We start from the raw sequence: 25,053 nt of genomic DNA, 5'->3' as shown, positions 1-25,053 counted from the left end.
TATTACCCTCCAGGTTCCAGTTTTAGGCCTCATTTATATTATCAGACGGTGCTGTAAATCGAGTTCAGTGGAACTGCTAGGGGGTCTGGATGTTGGGACATGTTGACATCTAATTTTTAGGCCATATCGGAGGTGTCCTGTACGTCTGAAGTATTTACCGACATATACCTCCAGAGGTTTAAGGGGGTTGTTAGTGTACAAGTCTGCAATCACTCTGTTCTCTCGCTGCAAGGCTGCGCTCTGTAAGGAGTCGACAATGCCGGGAGTGTGACCACAAGTATTTCATTTTCATACATGAAGTCATGTGCTTACTTGCATTGAATGAGGCCGCACACATTAAGTGTATTGAGCGAGGCCGGAAAAGCTTAGTCGGTATGTAACATAGTATTTAGCCCCTTTCCTACATTAGACGTACTATTCTGTCCATGTGACCTGGGACCTAAGTCCCAAGGACGGAATAGTACGTCTAGCGCGATCAGCTGCACTCACGGGGGGAGCGCAGCTGATTGCGGCCGGGTGTCAGGTAATTATCACAGCTGACACCCGGCACTATGTGTCAGGGGCAGTCACGGACCGCCCCCTGGCACACTGCGATCAAACACGATCGCAGTGTACCGGGGGTTTAGGGAAGCATCGGGAGGGAGTGGGCTTCCTCTGTGCTTCCCTGGGACCCCCACAGCGCTGTTGCTGCGCGGGTCTCCTTCCCTGCAGGTCCCCGAATCCAAAATGGCGGCGAGGGCCTGCAGGGAGGCGGCTTCCTCATGCCTGCAAAGCGCCGGCATGAGGAAGCCTGCATCACTGCCTGTGACAGATCGCTGATCTGTCACCGCGATCTGTGATGTGAAAGATCAGCAATCTGTCACATGACAGTTATGTCCCCCCTGCGACATTTGTAATAAAGTTAAAGAAAAAAAAGCGTAAAAATAATTTATAAAAAATCGCTAAATAAATTAAAAAAAAAAAATCCCTAATAAATTCGTTTTTTGAAAATAAAAAAAAAACTGTAAAAGTACACATATTTGGTATTGCCGCCTCCGTAACGACCCGCCCTATAAAACTGTCCCACTAGTTAACCCCTTTATTGAGCCCCTTAAAAAATAAAAATAAACGAAGCAAAAAATAAAGCTTTCTCTTCATACCGCCAAACAAAAAGTGCAATAACGCGCGATCAAAAAGATGGATATAAATAACCTTGGTATCACTGAAAACATCATCTTGTCCCGCAAAAAACGAGCTGCCATACAGCATTATCAGTGAAAAAATAAAAAAAAAGTTATAGCTCACAGAATAAAGCGATGCAAAAATAATTATTTTTTATATAAAATTGTTTTCATTGCATAAAACCGACAAAACATAAAAAAGCGACATAAATGAGGTATCGCTGTAACCGTACTGACCCGAAGAATAAAACCGCTTTGTCAATTTTACCGCACGCGGAACGGTGTAAACGCACCCCCCAAAAGAAATAAGACCTCACATGGCTCGATGGGTCAAAACATGGAAAAATTATAGCTCTCAAAATGTGGTGATGCAAAAACTATTTTTACAATAAAAAGCGTCTTTTAGTGTGTGACAGCTGCCAAACATAAAAACCCACCATGAATAGTAAATCAAACCCCCCGTTATTACCCCCTTAGTTAGGGAAAAATAATAAAATTAAAAAAAATGTATATTTCCATTTTCCCATTAGGGCTAGGGGTGTGTTGGGGTTAGGGTTGGAGTTAGAATTGGGAGTTTTCCACTGTTTTGGCACATCAGGTGCTTTCCAAACGCGACATGGCGTCCAATCTCAATTCCAGCCAAAAAAGTGGCGCTGCTTCCCTTCCGAGCTCTGCCATGCGCCCAAATAGTGGTTTACCCCCACATGTGGGGTATCAGCATACTCAGGACAAATTGCACAATAACTTTTGGGGTCCTGTTACTCTTGGGAAAATAACAATTGGGGATGAAAAAATCATTTTTGTGGAAAAAATATGATTTTTTAATTGTACGTCTGTACGTTATAAACTTCTGTGACGCCCTTGTGGGTTCAAAGTGCTCACTACATATCTAGATAAGTTCCTTGGGGGGTTTCCACTGTTTAGGCACATCAGCAGCTCTCCAAACGTGACATGGCATCCGATCTGAATTCCAGCCAATTTTGCATTGAAAAAGTCAAACGGCGCTCCTTCCCTTCCGAGCTCTGCCATGCGCCCAAACAGTGGTTCCCCCCACATATCAGGTATCAGCGTACTCAGGACAAATTGCACAATAACTTTTCCAGTCCAATTTCTCCTGTTACCCTTGGAAAAATAAAAACAATAAACCTGGAGTAATTTTTTTTGTGAAAAAAAGTTAAATGTTCATTTTTTTTTAAACATTCAAAAAATTCCTGTGAAGCACCTGAAGGATTAATAAACTTCTTGAATGTGGTTTTGAGCACCTTGAGGGAGGCAGTTTTTAGAATGGTGTCACTTTTGAGTATTTTCTATCATATAGACCCCTCAAAGTGCCTTCAAATGTGATGTGGTCCATAAAAATAAAATGGTGTTGTAAAAATGAGAAATCGCTGGTCAAATGTTAACCCTTATAACTTCCTAACAAAAAAAAAATGTTGGTTCCCAAATTGTGCTTATGTAAAGTAAACATGTGGGAAATGTTACTTATTAAGTTTTTTGAGTGCCATATCCCTGTGATTTAAGAGCATAAAAATTCAAAGTTGGAAAATTGCGAAATTTTTCAAAATTTTTGCCAAATTTCCGTTTTTTTCCCAAATAAACGCAAGTTATATCAATGAAATTTTACCACTAACATGAAGTACAATATGTCATGAGAAAACAGTGTCAGAATCGCCTATATCCTTTGAAGCGTTCCTGAGTTATTAACTCCCGGGCCAATTTTTACAATTCTGACCACTGTCGCTTTATGAGGTAACGTGCAAACCACCCTTGGTAGTAAGGGGGTTAAGGTTGAAGGGAGACTTTTAAGTTCATCTAGTTCAACCATAGCCTAACATGTTGATCCAGAGGAAGGCAAAAAAAAAACATGCGGCAAACACTAAGCTCCACATTGGGGGAAAAAAATTATTTCCTGACTCCACATACGGCAATCAGACTCATTCCCTGGATCAACGCCCTATGAAGGAATGAAGTGTACCCTGTAATATACTTTTCAAGAAAGGCATCCAGGCCCTTCGTGAATCACTCATTACAACATCATACAGCAGAGAGTTCCATAGTCTCACTGCTCTTACAGTAAAGAATCCGCATCTGTGAGTATGCTTAAACCTTCTTGGCTACATTATAGCAAAAGATCAACCTGGTCTGTATATGACCTAGGTTCACCTAGCCTGTGGTTCCCAACCTACAATCAAAAATCAAACTATAAATGGGGTTCTGGATCCAGAAAAAAGTCTGCCTGTATAGAAAATGCTGTCAATTTAGATGCAGTACAATAAAGTGCACTGATTTTATATGAAGTGCAGCGTGCAAAGCGTTTTCATATAAATAAATAAATAAGCATTCATGAATTTGATGCAAAAAGATATAGAAAAGGCATATAATGGTTATATACAGGGTCCAAAATATACTATACTAGAACGACCAATTTTAAGGTACCCGCCCCTGATGAAGATGCATTTGTAGCAGCGATACGCGTGGGGGAACATCCCTACCTGTGTGATGCTTCGCATGGCACCATAGCATGATACTCCTCTTAAAATTGGTCATTTTAATGTATTTATATTAGTTTAATCAATTTGTGGTTTGTCTTGTTACTGATTATTTATAATTTGTGACGTGATCACTATTGACTATAGATATCTTTCTCGTTCTTATTTTTTTTTTTTTTTTTAAGTATTCTAAAAACTGTATGCCCATATTAATAGCTTAGGTACTCCCACTGGGTGACAGATTCCCTTTAAATAAAGCAAAATCCTGCTTAGACTCTATCTTCTTAAGATTAGCATAATATAGGGGCAAGTGAGCCTGATTCCAACAACGTGTCACTTATTAGGTTGTGTTCGGTAGTTTCAATGCAATAAGTGGTTTATCAGCAAGAGATTATTACTGCCAGACTAGGTCTCAGGTGCAAGCTAGTCCTGCTAATGTGTGTAACCCCGCCCACACCACTTTTTGGCAGCATGCTGACAATTTACAGTGTGTACAGAAATCAGAGGCATGGGCGGGTCATGCTCAGCATTCTGACTGCTGCTACATCTACAGTAGAGACAATGGATTCTATCAAAACTGTACCAAGCAGCCCAGTAAGTGACACATCGCTGGAATCAGGATATCTGTCCCAACATCATGCTGCTCTTAGTTTACATAGAAAAACTTGCTGTCAGATTCCCATTAAAGAACCATAAAGCGAGCAGTGAAACTGAACTGCAGCATTGTGTTTAGTGAGCAAAATAAAGAAATAAAGTACAATAATAAGAAAAAATATAAGTACACCCTATTTGAATTCCATTATTTTACACATCAGGATGTATGTTAAAAAAAAAAAAGAATAAATATGGCCCGTAACAGGTAAATTAAAGTAAATTCAACTCCAGATGAACAACAACACATGACAAATTATAGTGCCTTTAAACAAAAACTGGGCCAGGATGCAGAATCAGTGCATGAAAAATGAAGTACACCCCATAAATCAAAAGCTTGTAGAAACAACTTTAGCTGCAATAACTTAAAGTAATCCTTTTCTGTATGACTTTATCAGTATTTCACATCATTCTGTAAGAATTTTTGTCCCACTCTTCTTTGCAGCATTGATTAATTTCACTGATGTTTGTGGGCATTTTTTTTCTATTTCAGCCATTCGGATGTAGATTTTCTGATGGTATTTGGATCATTGCCCTGTTGTAGTTGAAGTTGACCCAGTTTTGGCCAATCTTTAGCTTTTGGATGGATGACCTCCCATTTAACTCTAGAATACCTTGATATACAGAGAAGTTCATGCTTGACACAATGACTGAAAGGTGGCCTGGTCATATGTTCACTAATCAAGCCTAAATAGTCACCTCTTCACTACTTTGCTAGACAATTGGTCTGAATTGTTTGTGTTGGTTAACTGTTTTTGCCAAATGTGGCACAGGGCATCATGATAAAACATCTCTACTTTGGTCTCGGGCATCATGATAAAACATCTCTACTTTGGTCTCATTTGTCCAAAGACATTGTTCTAAAAGTCATGTGGTTTGTTCAGATGCAGCTTTGCAAACTTAAGCCATGCTGCCATGTTATTTTTAAGAAGAAGCAAACCTTCAAAACCAGCTATACTTCAATAATTTGATAATTGTACTGTCATGGATTTGGAACATTTAAGATACTTATTGAGGCCTTTTGAGTCTGAGCTGTATTTCTTGAGTCCCTTTACAATTTCTGTGAGCGTTGCACAGTCTCACCTTGGGTGAATTTAATTGGACATCTACTCATCGGAAGTGTTTCTCTAAAATTATTACTAATGTCTTTCCTCCTTGGATTGTGTTAACACACACCTGAATATTCCAGACCAGCAAATTGCCAAAACTTCTGCTTTACTTAAGGAGGTCACACTTGCTGATGAACAATTAATCAAGGGCAGTTAGGGGCTTAGTAGGTCTGGAGTGAAATCATCTCTCCATCACTCGGCGATATGGGTTCAATATACGTAGCCAAGGTCAGGATAAACGGGTATACTACCGGGTCAGAAAACAGGGGAGACAGTACAAGATAGCACTTTACAGGAATCTAGACAGAGACTGAACTAGAACTTTAGATCCAGTGAGGAGTGGTGGGAGAAGCCGCCTAATATCCCCCTTGCAACTTGTAGATAAGCCAGAGAATCTTACCTCTTCAGGAAGTGATCGTTCTTCCCTTTATCTAGGTGGAGACTTACCAGTAGTAGGAAGATTCAGCAATGTTGGAAATGCTACAAGAGGCAGCTCAGCGAGACAGTTCGCGACTGGGGAGAGCAGAGCGGTGACTGCATTTATTAGGGCTGGGCTTAGCGCCCATGCAAGACGCCGGCATGACACTGAATCAACTGTGCCAAAACAGGTGGAGCTGGGGAAGAGACAGGATGAGGATATCTGGCCAATCAATTAATCAAAAGTGTTGGTGTTTTGTATGCCAGAAATGCTGAGTTGAGCAACATTTCTGATGCAGGACTGATGATGAGCAAGTTGTAGGTTTCAGCTCTGATAAAACCGTGGATACTCATCTACACACTCATTACTTGAATTAAGCTTATTTTTATTAAAATAAAATCCTGGTAAAAGTATTGAATTTTGCTTTCAGAAAAAGATATTGCATTGATTTAACAAGTGGCAGAAGTTTATCTACTAGTAATTTGGAACGAGCTGAAATAAATGGTAGCTCTTGTTATTCAATTGAAGGGCACTTGCTGTAATAATATGCCTTGTTTTACTTCATTTTGTGAAACAAAATTTTAACAAACTGAAGTTAGAGTCCACTACATTACATGAGATGCAATTCAGATTAAATCCCTAAAACAAGCACTTCTTCAAAGGGGGTAACTTACCGGAAAAACAAAAAATGTGCCTCAGCACCAACAGGCAGGCAATTGCAGCTTTTGTGCATGGCGCTGTTCTTCTCCTGCACCGAGCGTGCGTGCTGCGGGGCTGCTCAGGGAAGTGAAGGATGGTGATGCATGCTGGGGGACTGCACAGGGAAGTGAAGGATGATGATGCATGCTAGGGGGCTGCACAGGCAAGTGAAGTATGATTATGCATGCTGGAGGGGCTGCACAGGGAAGTGAAAGATGATGATGCATGCTGGGGGGCTGTGCAGTGAATTGGGTGATGTTCCTTGTGTGGGGCTACATGGGAAAGGCAGGATGTTCATTGATTGCTGTATGATGGGGTGCTGCATGGAGCTGAATGCAGAGGGCTGCGCAGGGCAAGGTTTTATCACTGACGTGGGGTTGCATACTGGGGGTCTGTGCACTGGAGGAGGTAATGTCACGGGCTTGGGGTTACATGCTAGGGGTCTGCGCACTGGAGTGGGGTAATGTCGCGGGCTTGATGTTGCATGCTAGGGGTCTCCGCGCTGGAGAGGGGTAATGTCACTGGCGTGGGGTTGCATGCTGGGCAGCGGCTATGGTGGGAAAAGTGTGATGTGACTCACATGCTATTTGGTTTCATCGTCACTTATCTCCAACGTGGTTTAGTTCTACATCATGATTTCTAAGGTTCATTGTTCTACATTTGAATGTATAAATATATTTCTTTCTTTCTCCTTTTTGTTAACTTATTTATATATGGGTTTTATAAACCTATTCAAGATCTACGGGTTAAATTTTGATTTCTATAACTATAAAGCTGGTGTGACATTAGTGAAAGGTCACTAACAGTTGGATCTGTATGATGGTGTGTTCGCGATTTGTTGAGGAAACTCTCTTCAGCAAAGTCTTCACCAGTTTACCCACACTAAATCGTTCAGAACTCGCTGACAATTTCTTTCCTGTCCTCAGCAGCTTTTAATGCACCACTCTAGCACCACTCCAGCAGTGTTTTCTATCACAGCACTGAAGTGGTGCTTCTAATCTAAGGTCCCTGTACCTACTCTCATACTTAGCCACCACTGTCTTCACCTTCCATCAGCACCGATCTCATTAGTCTCCAGTTTGTGACCTGCAGGATCGCTTCAGTGTTTACTGGACGAGCCGGAGGTCACTTTTCAAATTTGAGAGCTTCATTCTGTCTCCTAGACTTACACTGAGCGCTTGTGACTGTTACCGCTGATGGTCACACGGTCAGTATTTGATCAGTATTTTACATCAGTATTTGTAAGCCAAAACTGGAATGGGTGAAAAATACAGAAGTGGTGAAGTTTTGCTATTATACCGTACTTTTGCTCTGATTCTTCCACTCCATGTTTTGGCTAAAAATACTTATGGTATATAAAATACTGACCGAATGGTGAACATGTGATCGTGGTCTTAAACCATGGTCAGGGACCTTGTTGGTAGCGTGGCATTGCCGGACCAGGAGGCATTCGCTGCTGTGTCCCAGCAATTATCATTGCTTGTTCTAAAACAATCATTGCTATTAAACAAAACCAATGAGCTTTGTTAGGAGAAGCATCAGGGACATACTTTGTGTCTGTCATATTCCCTTTTGATTGACCCCCTCGGACCAGTCTAAACCTCGCTATCCAAACCAATGGGAGAGGGGGATCTGGCTCATACCTTAAAATGAGGTCACCCTAACACAAATCTTCTATCAGCTCTCGATTTCAGGAGGCCGGTTATAAATTACTCTCCTGGTGGTATCTTGTCCCAGCTCACCAACACTCTATTTTTCCAGATGCCAATCCCATGTGTTGGAGACCATGGGAAGAAGGGGGTGACCTACTGCATATTTTTTCCCTTTTCTGGGAAAAAGTACAACTAGTGATACATAAATTCACTGATTGTATCTCACACCTTGATTCAGCTGTCGTCCTTCACCACCACCGCGATATCCCTTTAAAAACCTAAAAAAACTCAATACTCAGACACCTAATTGCATCTGCTAGAGCCTGGATTCATTTGTGCCTTCTTTTTGTATTTGTATTTCGCTTTGAAACTTAATAAAGATTTTTCTTTTTTTTAATTAAGAGAGGCATCACTGATTTTGTTTTAACCTCTACCTCCTGCTGTCTTCAGATTACATAACAAAAACCTGCTGACATATTCCCTTTAAGGATTTCACACCATTACCCTGTCTCCTCATTCTTCATGTTCTGTTCATTTCTTGGTCTTCTCATCTCTGAGGCAAGACTTTTGCCTGCTCTGCTAGGTTAGAATGGGTCCTCATGTTACGGACAATTCGCAGTCTTTCCCTTATACATTAATTCATACTCTCTGCTTCTTTCTTTTTCTTTTTCTCTTTCCTTTTCCATGTTTCTTTTTCTCTTTTCCATCTTTCTCTTTTTTCTTTCTTTTCTCTTTTCTTTTGCTTCTTTTTCTTTTTTTTCTTTCCTTTTCCATCTTTCTTTTTCCTTTATCATCTTTCTTTTTCTTTTTTCTTTCATTTTCCATCTCTTTGTTTCTTTTCTCTTTCTTTTTTTTTCTTTCATTTTCTCTTTCCTTTTCCATTTCTTTCTTTTTTTCTTTTCCATCTTTTTTTTCTTTCTTTCTCTTTCCTTTTCCATCTTTCTTTCTTTTCTTTCCCTTTCTTTCTTTCTTTCTTTCTTTCTTTCTTCCCTCTGAGAATCCTTTTATTCAAAAATGTTCATTAATTATCCACTAAAACAGAAAAATATTTAGGCAATTGCTTTATTTTTTTTGTAAGACGAAAGTTTTTCATAAATATTTAGTGAAGTCCAACATTGCACAGCCATAATTAAGGGATTCTTGTCAGTTTGTGAAAAGCCTATAAATGTATTTCTCCCTGTGACCCCGCAGTAAATCTGCAGACTTAGTTCCCATATGAGCAGTTGATAAGGAGATTCGTAGCTCATCAGGCAATAACTCATCTCTCCTCCTTATTGTTCTCTACTAAGAGCGACCAGTGATCTCTCCTCTGACATGAGTAAGAACAGTGACTCGCATGAAGTGCTCCTGTCCTGCCAACTCCAGTTGTTTCAAAGAAATTACTGTTGGCCTGAATTACATAGCGAGCATCCCAAAATACATCCAACAGATGGACTCCGTCAGTACAGAACAGTAATGCACTCTCGTAATTGGCCGTGTCATACTTTAGATCCCTATAAAGGAAGAAGGAATGACGGCTCCATGTTCGGTTTGCTCCACACCCATTTATTCTCTCTTCGTCCAAAGTAGCCTCGACCACAGCTGCGACCATAGTATTAAGCAGTTTGGGGGTATAAGCTGTTGAATGGTTTCCAGTCCCTCATTTTTAATACTTCTCTCCATCTGAAATGAGAGAGCTGCAGATGTAGAATATGCCTTGAGTTATGTTCATAGCTTGTGGGTGATAAGGCCGCGTTGTACCCGGCTGCCAGCTCTGTTTCCTCTCATTGGTTGCATATGTGTGCCGCTCATGTTAGAACTATTTAACCTCATAGGAACTTGCTTGGAATTGGAAACTAAAATGAAGAAGGATTTTACAAGAATAGAGACTTAGATATTTTAATGCATTCAAAACCTTTATATACAGAATGCATTTTCAACTTTTTTCGAATAGAAGCTTATATATTTTAACTAATGCATTCAAAATGTTTATTTACAGAATTAAGTTTCAACTTTTTTTCAAATACCGGTAGAAACTTTTATATACAGTATTTTAACTAATGGATTCAAAATTTTTCTTTATTTACAATTTATTTATTGGTCTGTATGTGGGGGAGATAGGGCAAAAGCTTAGAACAAGGATGAATGCTCATCGTCACACAATAAGAGAAAAAAGAATGGATCTACCTGTGGCAAAACATTTCTGTATCCCTGATCACAGCAGCGTGGATATGAAATTACTGGTATTGAAAGGTAACTTCAATTCTCAGAGAGAGAGACGAGTTTGGGAGTACAAATTTATGACAAACTTTGACACTCTCAGTGCTGGAATGAATGTGTCGCATGGATTTATGTCTTTTTACATCAATTAAGGAATTTCCTTTTAAAACCGTGTGGGGGCATCACAACACAGAACTAGACCCCAATCAGAGGACCATAAAACATCCGGACTCCTTATCTATGAACTGGTCCAATGTTTATATTTATGTTTCTCCCTCTCCCATATTGATAGTTCTGCTTCACGTCACTTGTCTTATCTATTGCATTTTTTCTAGGCTGTATTGTGCATAAATATGTGACTCTTCAGATTTTGTATTAGTCTAGCCTGATGAAGAGACCTGAGTAGTCTCGAAAGCTTGCAATGTGTTACCATCTTTTCAGTTAGCCATTAAAAGGTATCAACCACTGAGGACTCTCAATCCTGAATATTTTTCTATCTACTGGCTAACACGGTACAAAGATATACATCTTTCCTGTAACTTTATTTACAGAATTCGTTTTCAACTTTTTCTTAATTTTTATTGCGTGTCTTCTGCTTCTTACGGCTTACGGTGTAGAGTCAGCAGACGGAGCATCTTCCAGCTCTGTTGTGAACGTGTTGCGCATATGACATGCTCCCCCTAGTGGTAGTCGCATTAAAGGCAGCACAAAGTATAGGATGATCTTTACAATATATGTTCGGATTCCTTGTATTCTGCCCAGATTCTGTTATTTATTCCATTTATTATTACTACATGTTGAGCGTGTGGTTTGGCTTGAGTGGGGGTGCGTCTGGTTGCACCTGCTTTCCTTGTAATGCTCGTGTATAATCCTCCTTCCACACAATACATGCCGTGAGGTTGTCAGTGAGCAGAAGATCATGTAATTTATGGTAGGGATGGAATTCTTTCCACGTAATATTAATAACAGCGTCTCTTTTATCTTCTTTTGGCTCGGATTGGTTTTCTCATGAAAATCTTTTTGGTCTCGATTTCCATCCTGCATATGATGCATTATTAGTTGACTTGGCACTGCATTCTGTATAAACCCTCTTTCGCTCACTTATAAACTTTGGGATAACTTGTTCAGATCCATATGAAATGAAATAACTTTGTACTGAATCCAGATCAGAAACTGCTCCTCTTTTCAGTTACTAAATCTCTTTTCTGGGGTTATAACTTAATAACATATTTGCTTAGATTTCTTACTAGAGTCCAAGATGATTTTACATCACTTAAAGGGAACCTGTCCGTATATTTGTATATATGGCAGTAGTGGCCTAACTGTATAGGTGCATGTCCCCTAAGAAGAATGATGCCTTTTTTGCAGAGATCTGATGTGCCAATCATGAGAAATTTAGCGTAGAAGTCATATGCAAATCAGGCTGACGGTGCCCTGGGGAGTCTCCATGCAGTTGGAAGAAACAGTGTGACACCTTCCAGCCTGATAAGTATATTACATCTCCAGTAAATTTCTCAAAATTGGCACATCGGATCTCTACATAAAAGGTATCATTTCTATCAGGAAACGATCGCCTACACAGCCGTACCACTATTTCCATTCACAAAAACATGCTGAAATGTTCCCTTTATATCATATTAAAAGGTTTGTGGCCTTAGTACACTGTTGCCTATATGCCTTATAGAGGTAAGAGAGTTCCTCATTTATTTTATTAGATGTTCTGATTTACGTGAATGGAGCTGGTCAGTGGTACTGGTCACAAGAGTAGGCACTGAGCACCGCAGTCCCGTGGTCCCGATTCATCAAGATCGGCATTGTTCAAGAGTGGGCATGCTGGAGTCGGACGCTCCTGATTCATGAAGTGGTGCACACCTTTATGGATCACAAGTGGTGTGCGCCTCCACCAGGGACTGGAGTGAGATTTCCGGAGTACGGAAAATCAGAGCTCTTCTTAATTTATGCCCAGTCCCGCCAGAGATCTGCCCATTTTGGAGGAGCTGGGAGAAACTGGCATGAAAACTCCAAAAGTTGAAAAATCTGGGTGCTCCTAAATTTTGCAACTTTTCAAAGCTTGTACACTATATGAAAGCTTTGATAAATCGGGCCCAATATATCTACGCTGGTTGTCTGGAGAACTCACTGTTCAAAGGAATCAGACTGATTAAAGAGAAAGTCAGTACGATTTCTCGCCCCAAAACTTTTTATGCAAATGTAGCTCTTGCAGAAACAAGTCCAGCCATACATTTAGCTTAGCCAATTTGTTCCTCGGTTACTTAGAAATATGTTCTTTAATCAATTTGCAAATCAGGCTTAAATGTTTTGGGTGCTTGAAAGCACGTTTCTGTTACTTCAAATCTATTCCCAGCGCTGCTGCCTCCTCCTGCTTGATTGACAGCTCCTTCACTGTGTGACTTCAAGCAAGAGAAGCCAGAGCCCAGGGGAGAAATTGAACTGGAGTGACAAAAGCTTGAGAAATGCTTCTACGTGTTCAAAGCACTTTAGCCTCATTTGCATATTGATTAAAGCACATATTTCTCAGTATTGGAGGAACAGGCTGGCTAGCTAATGGTGTCGCTGGACTTGTCTTTGCAAGAGCTACATAAATTAGTTTTTGGGGATGAAATCCTGCTGACAAATTTAGTTAAAACAATCTGTAGAAGGCATAATTCCCTGTATCCATCCTCAGCAGGACCTGTTCTGGTGCGTATCCAGTTCCCTGTGGCATCTACTTCTTAGTCCTCTATTCACACACAGGAAATGCATGTTAGGTGAATCTATGATGTAGCTATGGCCAGTGCTGGGCTGAGCAGGCATTTCCTGAGGCTTGAGATGAGACCAAGAACTAGAGTCCAGTGGCGATCAGGTAAGCATCAGAGCTGGGCTGGTGGAGGATAGAGGTGGGATAGCATTGCTTTTTTTCCCAACCAGTTAAAGTCTAGTTTTGTTGTTTTTTTTTAAATCCACAAAACCCACTGAGAACATGGAGGTAAAACACTATTATATGTTCACTGGTTACCAATGGTTGTGTAATTTATTCATGTTTTTTATTATTGCACTTACTTCTCCTTTAGTATCAGAAGACATCAAGAACGGCGAGCAATACTGAGCCCAATTCTAACAGACTTCACCGTGCGAGTCACCGCTGCACCAGCAATAATCTTCAGTAAACTGTCCCATGATAGTCTGCAGACGGAGGTGAGAGCACAAAACCATTGACATGCTGCAGGTTCATATATATATGGAATTTTTATTACACTTTTAAGAAATCCTCCAATGGAAATTCATGAGAAACCATATTATAGCCTTAATATGTTTTCCAGAAATAACTTCAAAAGAAAAAAAAAAAACATTCAGGACAAAAACTGATCCTTAAGGGATCTATTTGTGTGGTAGATTATGAGAATGATTTTTTTTTTTTTCTTGTTTCATTACATGCCAAAAGTTATTTTTTTCTCAGGGCATCTGTGTTACCCCAGCAGTTTGTGTTTTCATTCCATGGCATTACTTTTTATACTGGTAACTCTAAATAGTTTCATTAGCTTAGAGGGCAACTAAACCTTTGTTTTTGTTTTTTTTCTTATTTCAATGTTCTTATAATTACAAGCAGAATGGTGGGGATGTGGGTCTTGAGACTACAATCTACCCCTCAAAACCACCCTTGAAAGGTGTCTAGCTCGTCAGGCAGGAGCCGGCAGCTCGTCAGGCAGGAGCCGGCATCTCGTCAGGCAAGAGCCGGCATCTCGTCAGGCAGGAGCCGGCATCTCGTCAGGCAGGAGCCGGCATCTCGTCAGGCAGGAGCCGGCATCTCGTCAGGCAGGAGCCGGCATCTCGTCAGGCAGGAGCCGGCATCTCGTCAGGCTGGAGCCGGCATCTCGTCAGGCTGGAGCCGGCATCTCGGCAGGCTGGAGCCGGCATCTCGGCAGGCTGGAGCCGGCATCTCGGCAGGCTGGAGCCGGCATCTCGGCAGGCTGGAGCCGGCATCTCGGCAGGCTGGAGCCGGCATCTCGGCAGGCTGGAGCCGGCATCTCGGCAGGCTGGAGCCGGCATCTCGGCAGGCTGGAGCCGGCAGCTCGGCAGGCTGGAGCCGGCAGCTCGGCAGGCTGGAGCCGGCAGCTCGGCAGGCAGGAGCCCGCAGCTCGGCAGGCAGGAGCCCGCATCTCAGCAGACGTGCTCTATTGAATCCAATCTCAGCTTTGTGTGTACACTCAATGTTTCAGCAATTTATGGGGGTCTTAGGAACCAGACCCCTCCCTACCGATCTGCTTGTAATTATAAGGGCACTGAAATGTGAAAAAACTTCATTAGTTTAGTTACTTTTTGAAAGATATGTTCACCTTCTCAGACAATTTTTTTTTTCTTCATTGCATCTAAATTGAAAAATAAAGGAACCTGCCAAATAGTTCTTGATTATAAAATGTGCACCTGTTTTGTGTCTACAACTTCTGACATATCTGTGCGTATCCCTGGTAACAGACAAATATAACAGACTAATATTCAATGAAAATAGATTTTCTCATTATTGAGATCGGAGATAAGTTGGTGCTTTTAAAATTCTATGGAGAGGGGAGGAGCTAGAGGCGAAGACAGACATTCTGCTGCAAGTTCTCCTGGAACGACAGTTACAGTTCTCCATAGAACTTTATGAGCACCAGCTGTCATCTATCTCCGTATTGGGAAAGTCTGTATTCACTGGACACACATGTTTAACTGCGAATTAAGAGTGAATGAACAGTGCAAGAGGAGAAAGAATAGGCTTCCTCTGATACGATACATTACAATGTTTCTTATTTTCACTTTTAATATTTATTTAAAGGAATTCAAAACGACGATGGCTCTTTGAGTTCTTCACATTACAGTGTGCTACCCAAAAAGCCTCTCATAATAACATCTAGTAAGTGCTTTATGTTCTGTATGGTTATATGAAGCCGCGTGCGCCCTGCTCGCACCTGCCTCGCCTCAGTATACATGTTATGTTAACCTGGCAGCTTCCCACAGTGTTTGTAGACGTTCTCCTCCGTGTACGCGATTGCTGAATTTTTGACGTGTCTGACTTGGTCAGCAGCAGAACATTTGTATTGATTACAAGACTTTGGCATCCGCGTGTAGGTATTTCAGGTGCATTTGATTTAGGATATGTTAGACACGAATATTTCTGTGGTTTCTTTGGTCCCCTGAGCTGAAATAAACACAAATGACATGAGATCTACCTTTTCACCTCAGGATATTTTAGTGTGTGGCCATTCCTTGGAAGTGAATGTTACCACAAGCTTGGACTTCTTCCTAAGTGTGGCTCAAGTACAACTTCTGCAACAGCTGCTGCAAGCGAACATGGTCGGATTTGAACAAGCAAAAATGAACGCTGAGGTAAGACATGGCAGACTTAACCTCTGGTTTACCAGACAACTCCAAACTACTAACGTGTTCTAAGCAGATGGTTGTTGTAAGTCATGTCCATGGAAAAAGTTTGTAGTGCATCTAATGTAAAGGATGTGAATGTTCAGTGCAAGGAAACCTGTTGTTTCTGGTAACTTTTCAGAATGAGCTTCCAGGTGTACGTGAGGAAATATCACCATATCTGCCCATTATGTGACTCAGAGATTGCATTTTTCATCAGTGTTCCCCTTTACAGGCTCTAGCTAAAAATTATAGTTTTTTTTCCTGAGCTAGTGGGTAGAAACAAACTGCTATGGTGCCTCCCATACACAGCACATAAAGACGTGAAGGATTCCTGCTCTCATCTGTATTTAGGTTTAGAAACCGCTGCATGGAGAATGTTTTACAGCAGTACTGTGCAGTGTAGCTGTGAATGCAGCACTGGACAGATTTACATTTTAGTGGGGACTGGGAGAGGCAATAAAGACATTACATAACAATACTTAACTCAGCAGATGCCAAAAGGAGTGAAGACCCTGCTCGAAAGCTTACAATCTGATATAACCACTAGAAAACTCAACCTTGATCTTTCTATCACCCTTCATAGACTTCAATAGACAGCTGTAATTTGATCCTTGACTGTGCTGGCAGTGCATTTTGTTTTCACTAAGATGGATTTTACTTATTTTTAAGAGTTAAAGGGAACTGGTCACCAGGTTTTCCCATTATAAGATAAAGCCACCACCTTTCTCTGCTCTATTACTGCAGTCCATCTACCTGCATGTAAGCCCTGAACTCCCCCAGAATATGCTAAAACATACCTTATATACATCTGGCACGCAGTTTAGTCTGGTCTGATGGACGTAATTTTTTGGCACCATTTCTTTGTGCAGAATCGCCATCTTGGTGGCTTGATTGATGAGGATAACGCATCCTACATCCTTCCTACACAGATCACTTTGAATCTTGTTCTTGCGCTGGCGCTGTATGTTCTGCAGTACGTGTTTCTACTAAAAATTTAGGTGGAAAATAGCTGTTTATTGGTAAGATATAGAATCATAGAATCGTAGAGTTGGAAGGGACCTCCTGGGCCATCTGGTCCAACCCCCTGCTCAAAGCAGGATTCACTAAATCATCCCAGTCAGATGTCTGTCCAGCCTCTGTTTGAAGACTTCCATTGAAGGAGAACTCACCACTTCTCGTGGCAGCCTGTTCCACTCATTGATCACTCTGTCAAAAAGTTTTTTCTAATATCTAATCTGTGTCTCCTCCCATTCAGTTTCATCCCATTGCTTCTAGTCTTTCCTTGTGCAAATGAGAATAAAGTTGATCCTTCTACAATGTGACAGCCCTTTAGATATTTGTAGACAGCTATTAAGTCTCCTCTCAGTCTTCTCTTTTGCAAACTAAACATTCCCAAATCCTGCAACCTTTCCTCATAAGACAGGGTTTGCAGACCGGTCACCATTCTGGTCGCTCTTTTCTGAACTTGCTCCAGTTTGTTGATGTCTTTTTTTAAAATGTGGTGCCCAAAACTGGACACAACATTCCAGATGAGGTCTGACCAAAGAGGAGTAGAGGGAAATAATGACTTCACGTGATCTAGACTGTATGCTTCTGTTAATACATCCTAGAATTGCATTTGCCTTTTTTGCTGCTGCATCACACTGTTGACTCATATTCAGTCTGTGATCTATTAGTATACCCAAGTCTTTTTCACATGTGCTGTCACTTAGCCCTATTCCTCCCATTCTGTATATGCTTTTTTCATTTTTATTGCCCAGATGTAGTACTTTGCATTTCTCCCTGTTAAAAACCATTCTGTTAGTTGCTGCCCACTTCTCCAGTTTATTTAAATCTTTTTGAATCCTCTCTCTCTCTTCTCTAGTATTAGCTATCCCTCCTAGCTGTGTCATCAGCAAATTTAATCAGTTTACCCTCAATTCCTTCATCTAAATCGTTGATAAAGATGTTGAACAATACAGGGCCCAGGACAGAGCCCTGTGGTACCCCACTTGAGACATTCTTCCAACTGGATGTGCAGCCATTTACGACCACTCTTTGGGTCCGATCACTAAGCCAGTTATGAATCCACCTAACAGTTGCCTTGTCCATTCCATACTCAGTCATTTTTTCAATAAGGATTGTATGAGAGGCTTTGTCAAATGCTTTGCTGAAGTCAAGATATACTATATCTACAGCATTTCCTTGATCCACCCAATCAGTGATACCGTCGTAGAAGGAAATTAAGTTAGTCTGACAAGACTTATTAGTTACAAACCCATGCTGACTCTGTTTAATCACTTCATTCTTATCCAGGTATTGACATACATGTTGTTTAATAATTTGTTCAAAGATCTTTCCTGGTATAGATGTCAGACTCACCGGCATATAGTTGCCTGGGTCCACCTTCTTCCCCTTTTTGAAGATAGGAACAACATTTGCTCTTCTCCAGTCTTCTGGCACTTCTCCTGTTCTCCAAGAATTTTCAAAGATTATGGAGAGGGGTTCAAAAATTTCTTCTGCTATCTCCTTCAGTACTCTGGGGTGTAATTCATCTGGACCTGGAGACTTGAATTCATTTAGGTTAGCTTAGTGTTTCCTCACTATCTTCCTGTTTATAGATATCCTGGATTCTTCTATTCTCTTATTAGGACAGTGAATAACAGTTGATGTTACATTTCCTTTCTGAGAGAAAACAGATGCAAAATAGGAATTTAAAAGTTCAGCCTTCTCAACATCCTGTCTTACCATTTCATCATTTTCATCCTGTAAAAATCCTATAGCATCTTTGACTTTTCTTTTACTTTTGACATATCCCCAAAATCCTTTATTATTGCTTTTGACATCTCTTGCAAGCCTCAATTCATTTTCAGCTTTAGATAATCTGATTTGTGCCCTGCAGGTTCTGCAGACAGCATTATATTCTTCTTTAGATATGCCTCCCTCTTTCCATTTTATAAACATTTCTTTCTTCCTTTTTAGCATGTGCTTAAGTTCTGTGTTCATCCATCCTGGTTTCCTTAAATGCTTCCTATTCTTTCCTCTTTTCGGAATTGTTAACAACTGTGCTTTGAGAATTTCATTTTTCAAGATTTCCCATCCTTCCTGGACATTTTTGTCTTTAAGGATATCCAGCCATTGGATCCCTCCAATTCTCTTTCTGAATCCCTTAAAATCTGCCTTTCTGAAATCTAACCTTGACGTCTGAGTCTTCACAGGTCTTCTGCCTCTAGTTATCCAAAATTCTAAAATAGCATGGTCGCTATCTCCTAAGGTTCCAGCCACTTTTACCTCCTCAACCATTTCCTCCCTGTTTATAAGGATTAGATCCAAGGTAGCAGTTCCCCTTGTTTTCTCCCCTACCTTTTGGAAGATAAAGTTGTCAGCAAGAGAGGATAAGAATTTCCTTGACCTGTTAGTTTTGCCTGAGAGAGATTCCCAACAAATGTCTGGATAGTTGAAATCTCCCATGACAACTATGTCATATTTTTTGGAGAACTTGGCCATTTGATGCATAAAGAGTTCATCCATATCTTCAGCTTGCACAGGCGGCCTGTAGTAAATGTCTACAATGGTGTCCTTTCCATTGTTCTGTCCTTGTATTCTTACCCAAACAGTTTCCACAGAACTCCCAGTCACTGAAGCTTCAATCTCTGTGCAGATATACGCATTTCTACCATACAATGCGACACCCCCTCCTCGTTTATCAAGTCTGTTTCTTGCAAATAAGTTGTATACTTCTAGTCTTGTATTCCAATCATGTGTATTGTCCCACCATGTTTCAGTGATTCCGATGACATCATATTTCTTTTCCTGTGTTAGTAGTTCCAATTCTCCTTGTTTGTTGCCCATGCTTTGTGCATTAGTATAGAAACATTTTAGTTTGTGATTGGTTTCTCTTTCTCCAATATTTTTATTAATTAGATTCTTTTGTCTTTGTTCTTCCTTTCCACGTCTAATAGCAGAGTTCTCAATACCATTTGTCAGGTGTAAGGCTTTTTCTGGTCTTTTGCTTCCCTTCCCATGTTGTTCTAGTTTAAAGCTCTCCTTACAAGTGTAGCAAGGCGACTTCCAAATACATGCTTTCCAGTCTTCGTAAGGTGCACCCCATCTCTAGCAAGTAGTCCATCGTATAAGTAATTCACTCCGTGATCCAGAAATCCAAATCGTTGCTGACGGCACCATCGACGTAGCCAGTTGTTCACCTGCAGAATCTTATTCCACCTCCTTGTTCCATGGCCATCCACTGGGAGGATGGAAGAGAAGACCACCTGCGCTCCCAGTTCTTTCACTTTCTTGCCTAAGTCTTCAAAGTCTCTGCAGATGGTTTCCAGGTCGTTTCTTGCGGTGTCATTTGTCCCCACATGTAGTAGCAGGAATGGGTAGTCATCTGTAGGTCTGAAGAGTCCTGATATCCTGTCAGACACATCTTTAATTTTTGCACCTGGAAGACAGCACATTTCTCTTGAAGATATATCCGGTCTGCAGATAGCGGCCATGTTCATTCCAGCAATCGGGCTAGTTTCACGCTAGCGTTCTGGGCGCAGCGCAGGGCCACCGCTAAGGCCCGCCCCATCCGCGCCCCCTCCGGTCAGTTCCTCCTCTGATCGCATGACACTGCATGCGATCACTGTACCCTATATTTAGCGTTGGGAACGCTGACCGTGCGCTGGTATGATTTTGCTGGCGCTGCGCCCAGCGCACAAAAGTGCGCTGAGCTGCATTTTTGTGCGCTGGGCACAACACCAAAAGGGCGCAGCGCCAGCAAAATCATACCAGCGCACGGTCAGCGTACCCAACTCTAAATATAGGGTACGGTGATCGCATGCAGTGTCATGCGATCAGAGTAAGAACTGACCGGAGGGGGCGGGGCTTAGCGGGCGGCCCTGCGCTGCGCCCGAGAACGCTAGTGTGAAACTAGCCTCAGAGGCTTCATCAGGGGATGTGTTTGGTTTTCGCTTACATTTGGTTCCTTTCTTTTATTTTCTCGCATGACAGCGCTTGTCTATTTCCATCGTAGACTGTAAATAGAGCATCAAAGTGCATGTTTGACTTCCCCTGGGGTCTCTATTCTTGTGATTTGGACCTCCACCAATCTAATATCACTAAAGTTGAGCAAAAAGATATGCAGAACATCAGTAGTCTGTGGCCGACGGGCCAGAACTTAATGAAACGCCAACTCCCCACCCATCCCGACACTATTTCAGATTAGTAGGCCACAATTTGTAGCAGGGGCTCACTCATCAGAAGAGGCGCTGTCACAAGGTGCAGGATGTTCAGTTCGCAGTGCTGTGGTCCATCGGCCATGGACTACTATCATGGATGTTGGATAAGGATTCTATTAATCTTTTTGCTTAACTATAGCACCTATCTTCTGATCGAGTGATACACATTTTGGGCTTGAATAGCATTTAATTTTTTTAATATATGGATTGTTTTACAGTGAACCTGTCAGAAACTTTAACGTCCACAAACCATGAATATGTACATATAAAAAATTAGTACGTTTATGACCCCGAAGCTCTGCTCCAGCAGCAAGAAATTGCATTTTGAAGTTTTACCTTGAGGTGCTTTGGGGTGTGAGGATGCACTTCCAGATCCTCAAGCCTCATAGCTGTATTCTCTGTATAAAGATGCAGTCTGCTGGATGATTGACTGGTCGCTGGCTCTGAAACACAGCCGGGAATACAGCTGTGAGGCTGAGGAACTGGAAGGGCATCGTCATGCCTCAAAGCACTTCCACACTCTTATATTGAGACCTTCAAAATGCAACTTTTTGCTGCTGGAGCATCGCTTTTGGGTCAAAAAGGGATTAACTTATTTTTTAAAGGGTTGCACAGTTATATAAATGGTTTGGGAACTTGAAAGTTTCGACAGGTTCCTTTAAGTTTTGTGTAATGTAACTGAAGTAATTGGGGTTTGTTAGTAATTGGGTGGGGTATGCAGGTGCGTTACAAAAAGCTGATGTTGCCAAGTTGGTAGAGTTCCACCCAATACATATATCTGGGTTTTACTACTGCAATATTTATACAGTTGCATAGATCTGCTGTGGAATATTATTATAACTGTGCTCTCCGTGTCCTTAGAGAACATGCATGGCTTTCTTTCCGTCTGTGGTTTTACAGGCAGACTCTGTTCTATGCTTTGAGTGTTACTGCGTCCCTTATTTTAATGTGAATCTCCTAAATTAAATGTTCATGTCCAATAAAAAAGGCTCCATTGTAATTTAGCATTTCTCCAGCTTCCTTTGTTTTCCCCGGTTTCATAGCACCAGCTAAAGTAAATCACATGTTGAGCATTCACAGTGATTTGTCCTCCAGAACACTATCCTTACGTCTGGTGAGTACCTGTAAAGAGACCAGTCACCAGAGTCGCTCCCAGAACATGAGACGACATGACCCAGGGAATGATTGCACCCAGGGAAAAGAGGTTTCATTTTCGCATCTGAGTTAATGAACATAATCTGTTTTGGGGGTTTGGAATGGACATACGGTGCCGTTTTTTAATTTACTGCATTTCTATTTATTAATTTAGGGTTTTTTTCAGCTGTTCCTTGTTGAGTTAATTGGGGAACTCCAAAATTGAAGCCATCTTCATTTGTTTTGGGCTTTGCTAAAGATTATCTGCATATCCACCAAATAAATTTTGAAACTCCCAAGATTTTGAGCACTTTCGTGGCTTCCTTGCCGTCTCTTTGAAAGCCAGACTCCTTTGCTTCAGTATACCTGTCAACTTTCCCAAATTTGTGCCTAGTTTTCACAACACAGACCTGGCAAATTTGAGGCTTCCAAAACTAAAAGGGGGAGGGTAGGGTTATATAAACCCTGCCCACACCTGAGGAAGCCTTAGGTATTAATGGTAGGAACATGAGCGTTCCCAGGTGGGACTTAAACGTCCCTGTTTCTCCAAAAGAAATGTTGGTGAGTATGCTAGACTGGTCTCATGGGACAAGATGTCATTTAGGAGGATGGGTTGTACCAGCAAATAAGCATAAAAAGGAGCTAATGAAGGGCCAGGTTTTTTTTCCTTCTGTGTTTGTAAGAATTTTTGCCCATTCACCCAGAAGTGCATTTGTGAGGTCACAATTTCATCCCGAAAAAGTTGGCTGGAGTTGAGGTGAGGACTTGGTAGGGACATGTTCTTCTACACCAAAATCAGCCAGCCATACCTTTATGGATCTTGCTTCGTGTACTGGGCACATTGATGGGGAATAGAAAAGATTGTTTTCCCAACTACTCCAACAAACTTGGAAGCCACAATTGTCCAAAATGTCTTGGTATACTGAAATATTAATAACACCTAAAAAATAACCCCATACCATTATTTCTCCTCCACCATACTGTACGGTTGGCATTTTGCAGTCACGCAGGTAATGTTATCTTGACATTTGCCAAACTCAGACTAGTCCATCCAGATACCAGATATAGATGATCGATCCGTCACTCCTCAGAACATGTTTCCAGTTTTCAAGATTCTAAAATAGATTTACACCACACCATCCAATGACTGGTATTATGCTTTGTGATGCAAGACTTGCATGCATCTGCTTGGCAATGTAACCCCTGACATGAAATTCCCACCGCACAGTTTTTGTGGTGGTGTTAATTTTTGAGCAGATTTTGCATCTGTAGAGTCACTGATACAGCACAGAAAGAGGACTTGAAAATCCACTAATCATATAAAGCAGCAAAAGAGCAAAGAGGTTTACCCGTATGCACTATCAGGATGCAGTGGACCCATATAATTAAGATGACAACACAGGTGCAAGAATACCGATAAAACAAGCCTAGTAGTGACACCCTTCTATTAGGTCAGGCGGGCTGGCCCAGCGCTATCAAAGTGCATGCCATGTGAACAGACACCGCAGTTTACAAGACCAAATGGACCCAACTGCACCCTGAATAAAGAGTGCCTGAGCTAATAGAAGGGTGTCACTACTAGGCTGGCCTGGATGCTGTGCATGGCCATAGTGTGAACAGCACTGCATACAAGTGTTTTGTTGTGCATCAACATACCAGGCAACCGCCCCCTCCATGTATTGGTAGGCTGCGAGCGGTTGTTTCATCGGTATTCTTGCACCTGTGTTGCCATCTTAATTATATGGGTCCACTGCATCCTGATAGTGCATTTGTCTAGAGGCCTGTACGGGTAAACCTCTTTGCTCTTTTGCTGCCATCTGTAGAGTCAGCAGAACATTGACAACTTATGTACTATGCTGCTCTGTAATTATACGTGGTCTCCATTTCGTGGCTGAGTTGCTGCCGTTGTTCCCACTTTTCAATAATATCATTCACAGGTGATGGTGGAACATTTAGAGGGGAAGAAATTTCATGTACTGACTTTATACATCAGTGGCTCGTACCACAGGACCGTACTGGTACTAGTGAGATCTTTACCACCAGCAGTTCTGCCACAAATGTTAGTAAAGGCAGACGGCACGGAGAGGGGCCGGATGTTGTTATAGTGCATTGTTGCTCTATATAAGACGATAGATCTAAGCAATCAAGTCTTAAGTGCTATTGAGAATGGAGATCGTACTTGGCTTTCTAGTTAGAGCTTTTACGACTTCATTACCCCGTTTTGTTAGCATCATCCCGTTCCTAGACAGCAGTGATCTGCATTGTGCAATCGCCGAGGATGTGAAGCTTCTCCTTGGATTCTGTGCTAATCTCTGCTCGCATGCAGCAATATAATACATGAAGGTGTTGGCCCAGGGCGATCGCTTATGTTTCTAATTGTCATCAGAAGTAATAATCTCCTTATTTAACCGAGAGGGACAGATCCTATTATATGTATGTGAAGTCATTTTATTGCAAACAAATGTGAAGACCGTATAAGGACGGAGCGACAAGGAGAAAAGCGATCGCTTTGTTTGTTATGCTAGCAGAAATCCTTACCAAATACAGTATATAGAAGGCTGGTGAAAACAAGGCACAAATGCCATCTGGGTCCCCTCCTGGAAGCTTCATGCTCATAATTCTGCGCAGTTTTAATGCACCAAAGGTCACGTCTCTCATTGAGTTCAAGCGAGGGCGTTTCATAGTATATATACGTTTAATTTTTTTAATGTAATGTTTCCACGGGGCTTGATCCAGCAGCACTGCGGGCTTGTAGCTTGCCCTGCACATACTGACGATCACATCCAGCTTTACTGGGCTCATTTGGAATCTGGCAAGTGCATAAAGTAATACACGTAACATATTAGAAGTTGGTATTTGCGGAGCCCTGTGACTAATACTTAGTGGTTTATTGCACCCCACCCATCACCCCTGATGTCCTACAGATGGGTAGTCATTCAGT

The 25,053-nt window shown here is 41.5% G+C and overlaps 1 protein-coding gene across 4 annotated transcripts in view; it reads left to right on the top strand.

The window, feature by feature from the left end:
- Positions 1-25,053, top strand: part of VPS13B (vacuolar protein sorting 13 homolog B) — a 1,297,298-nt gene that overhangs the window by 882,984 nt on the left and 389,261 nt on the right. For all 4 annotated transcript variants that reach the window (XM_073550458.1, XM_073550457.1, XM_073550459.1 and 1 more), the window contains exons 32-33: positions 13,449-13,572; positions 15,598-15,741. In XM_073550458.1, coding sequence (XP_073406559.1) covers positions 13,449-13,572; positions 15,598-15,741 — 268 coding nt within the window. The remainder of the gene's footprint in view (positions 1-13,448; positions 13,573-15,597; positions 15,742-25,053) is intronic.

Source organism: Dendrobates tinctorius, unplaced genomic scaffold (assembly GCF_039654945.1).
Source record: "Dendrobates tinctorius isolate UK_male_01 unplaced genomic scaffold, ASM3965494v1 ptg000165l, whole genome shotgun sequence".
Lineage (NCBI taxonomy): Eukaryota > Metazoa > Chordata > Amphibia > Anura > Dendrobatidae > Dendrobates > Dendrobates tinctorius.
This window is presented reverse-complemented; position numbering and strand designations above follow the sequence as displayed.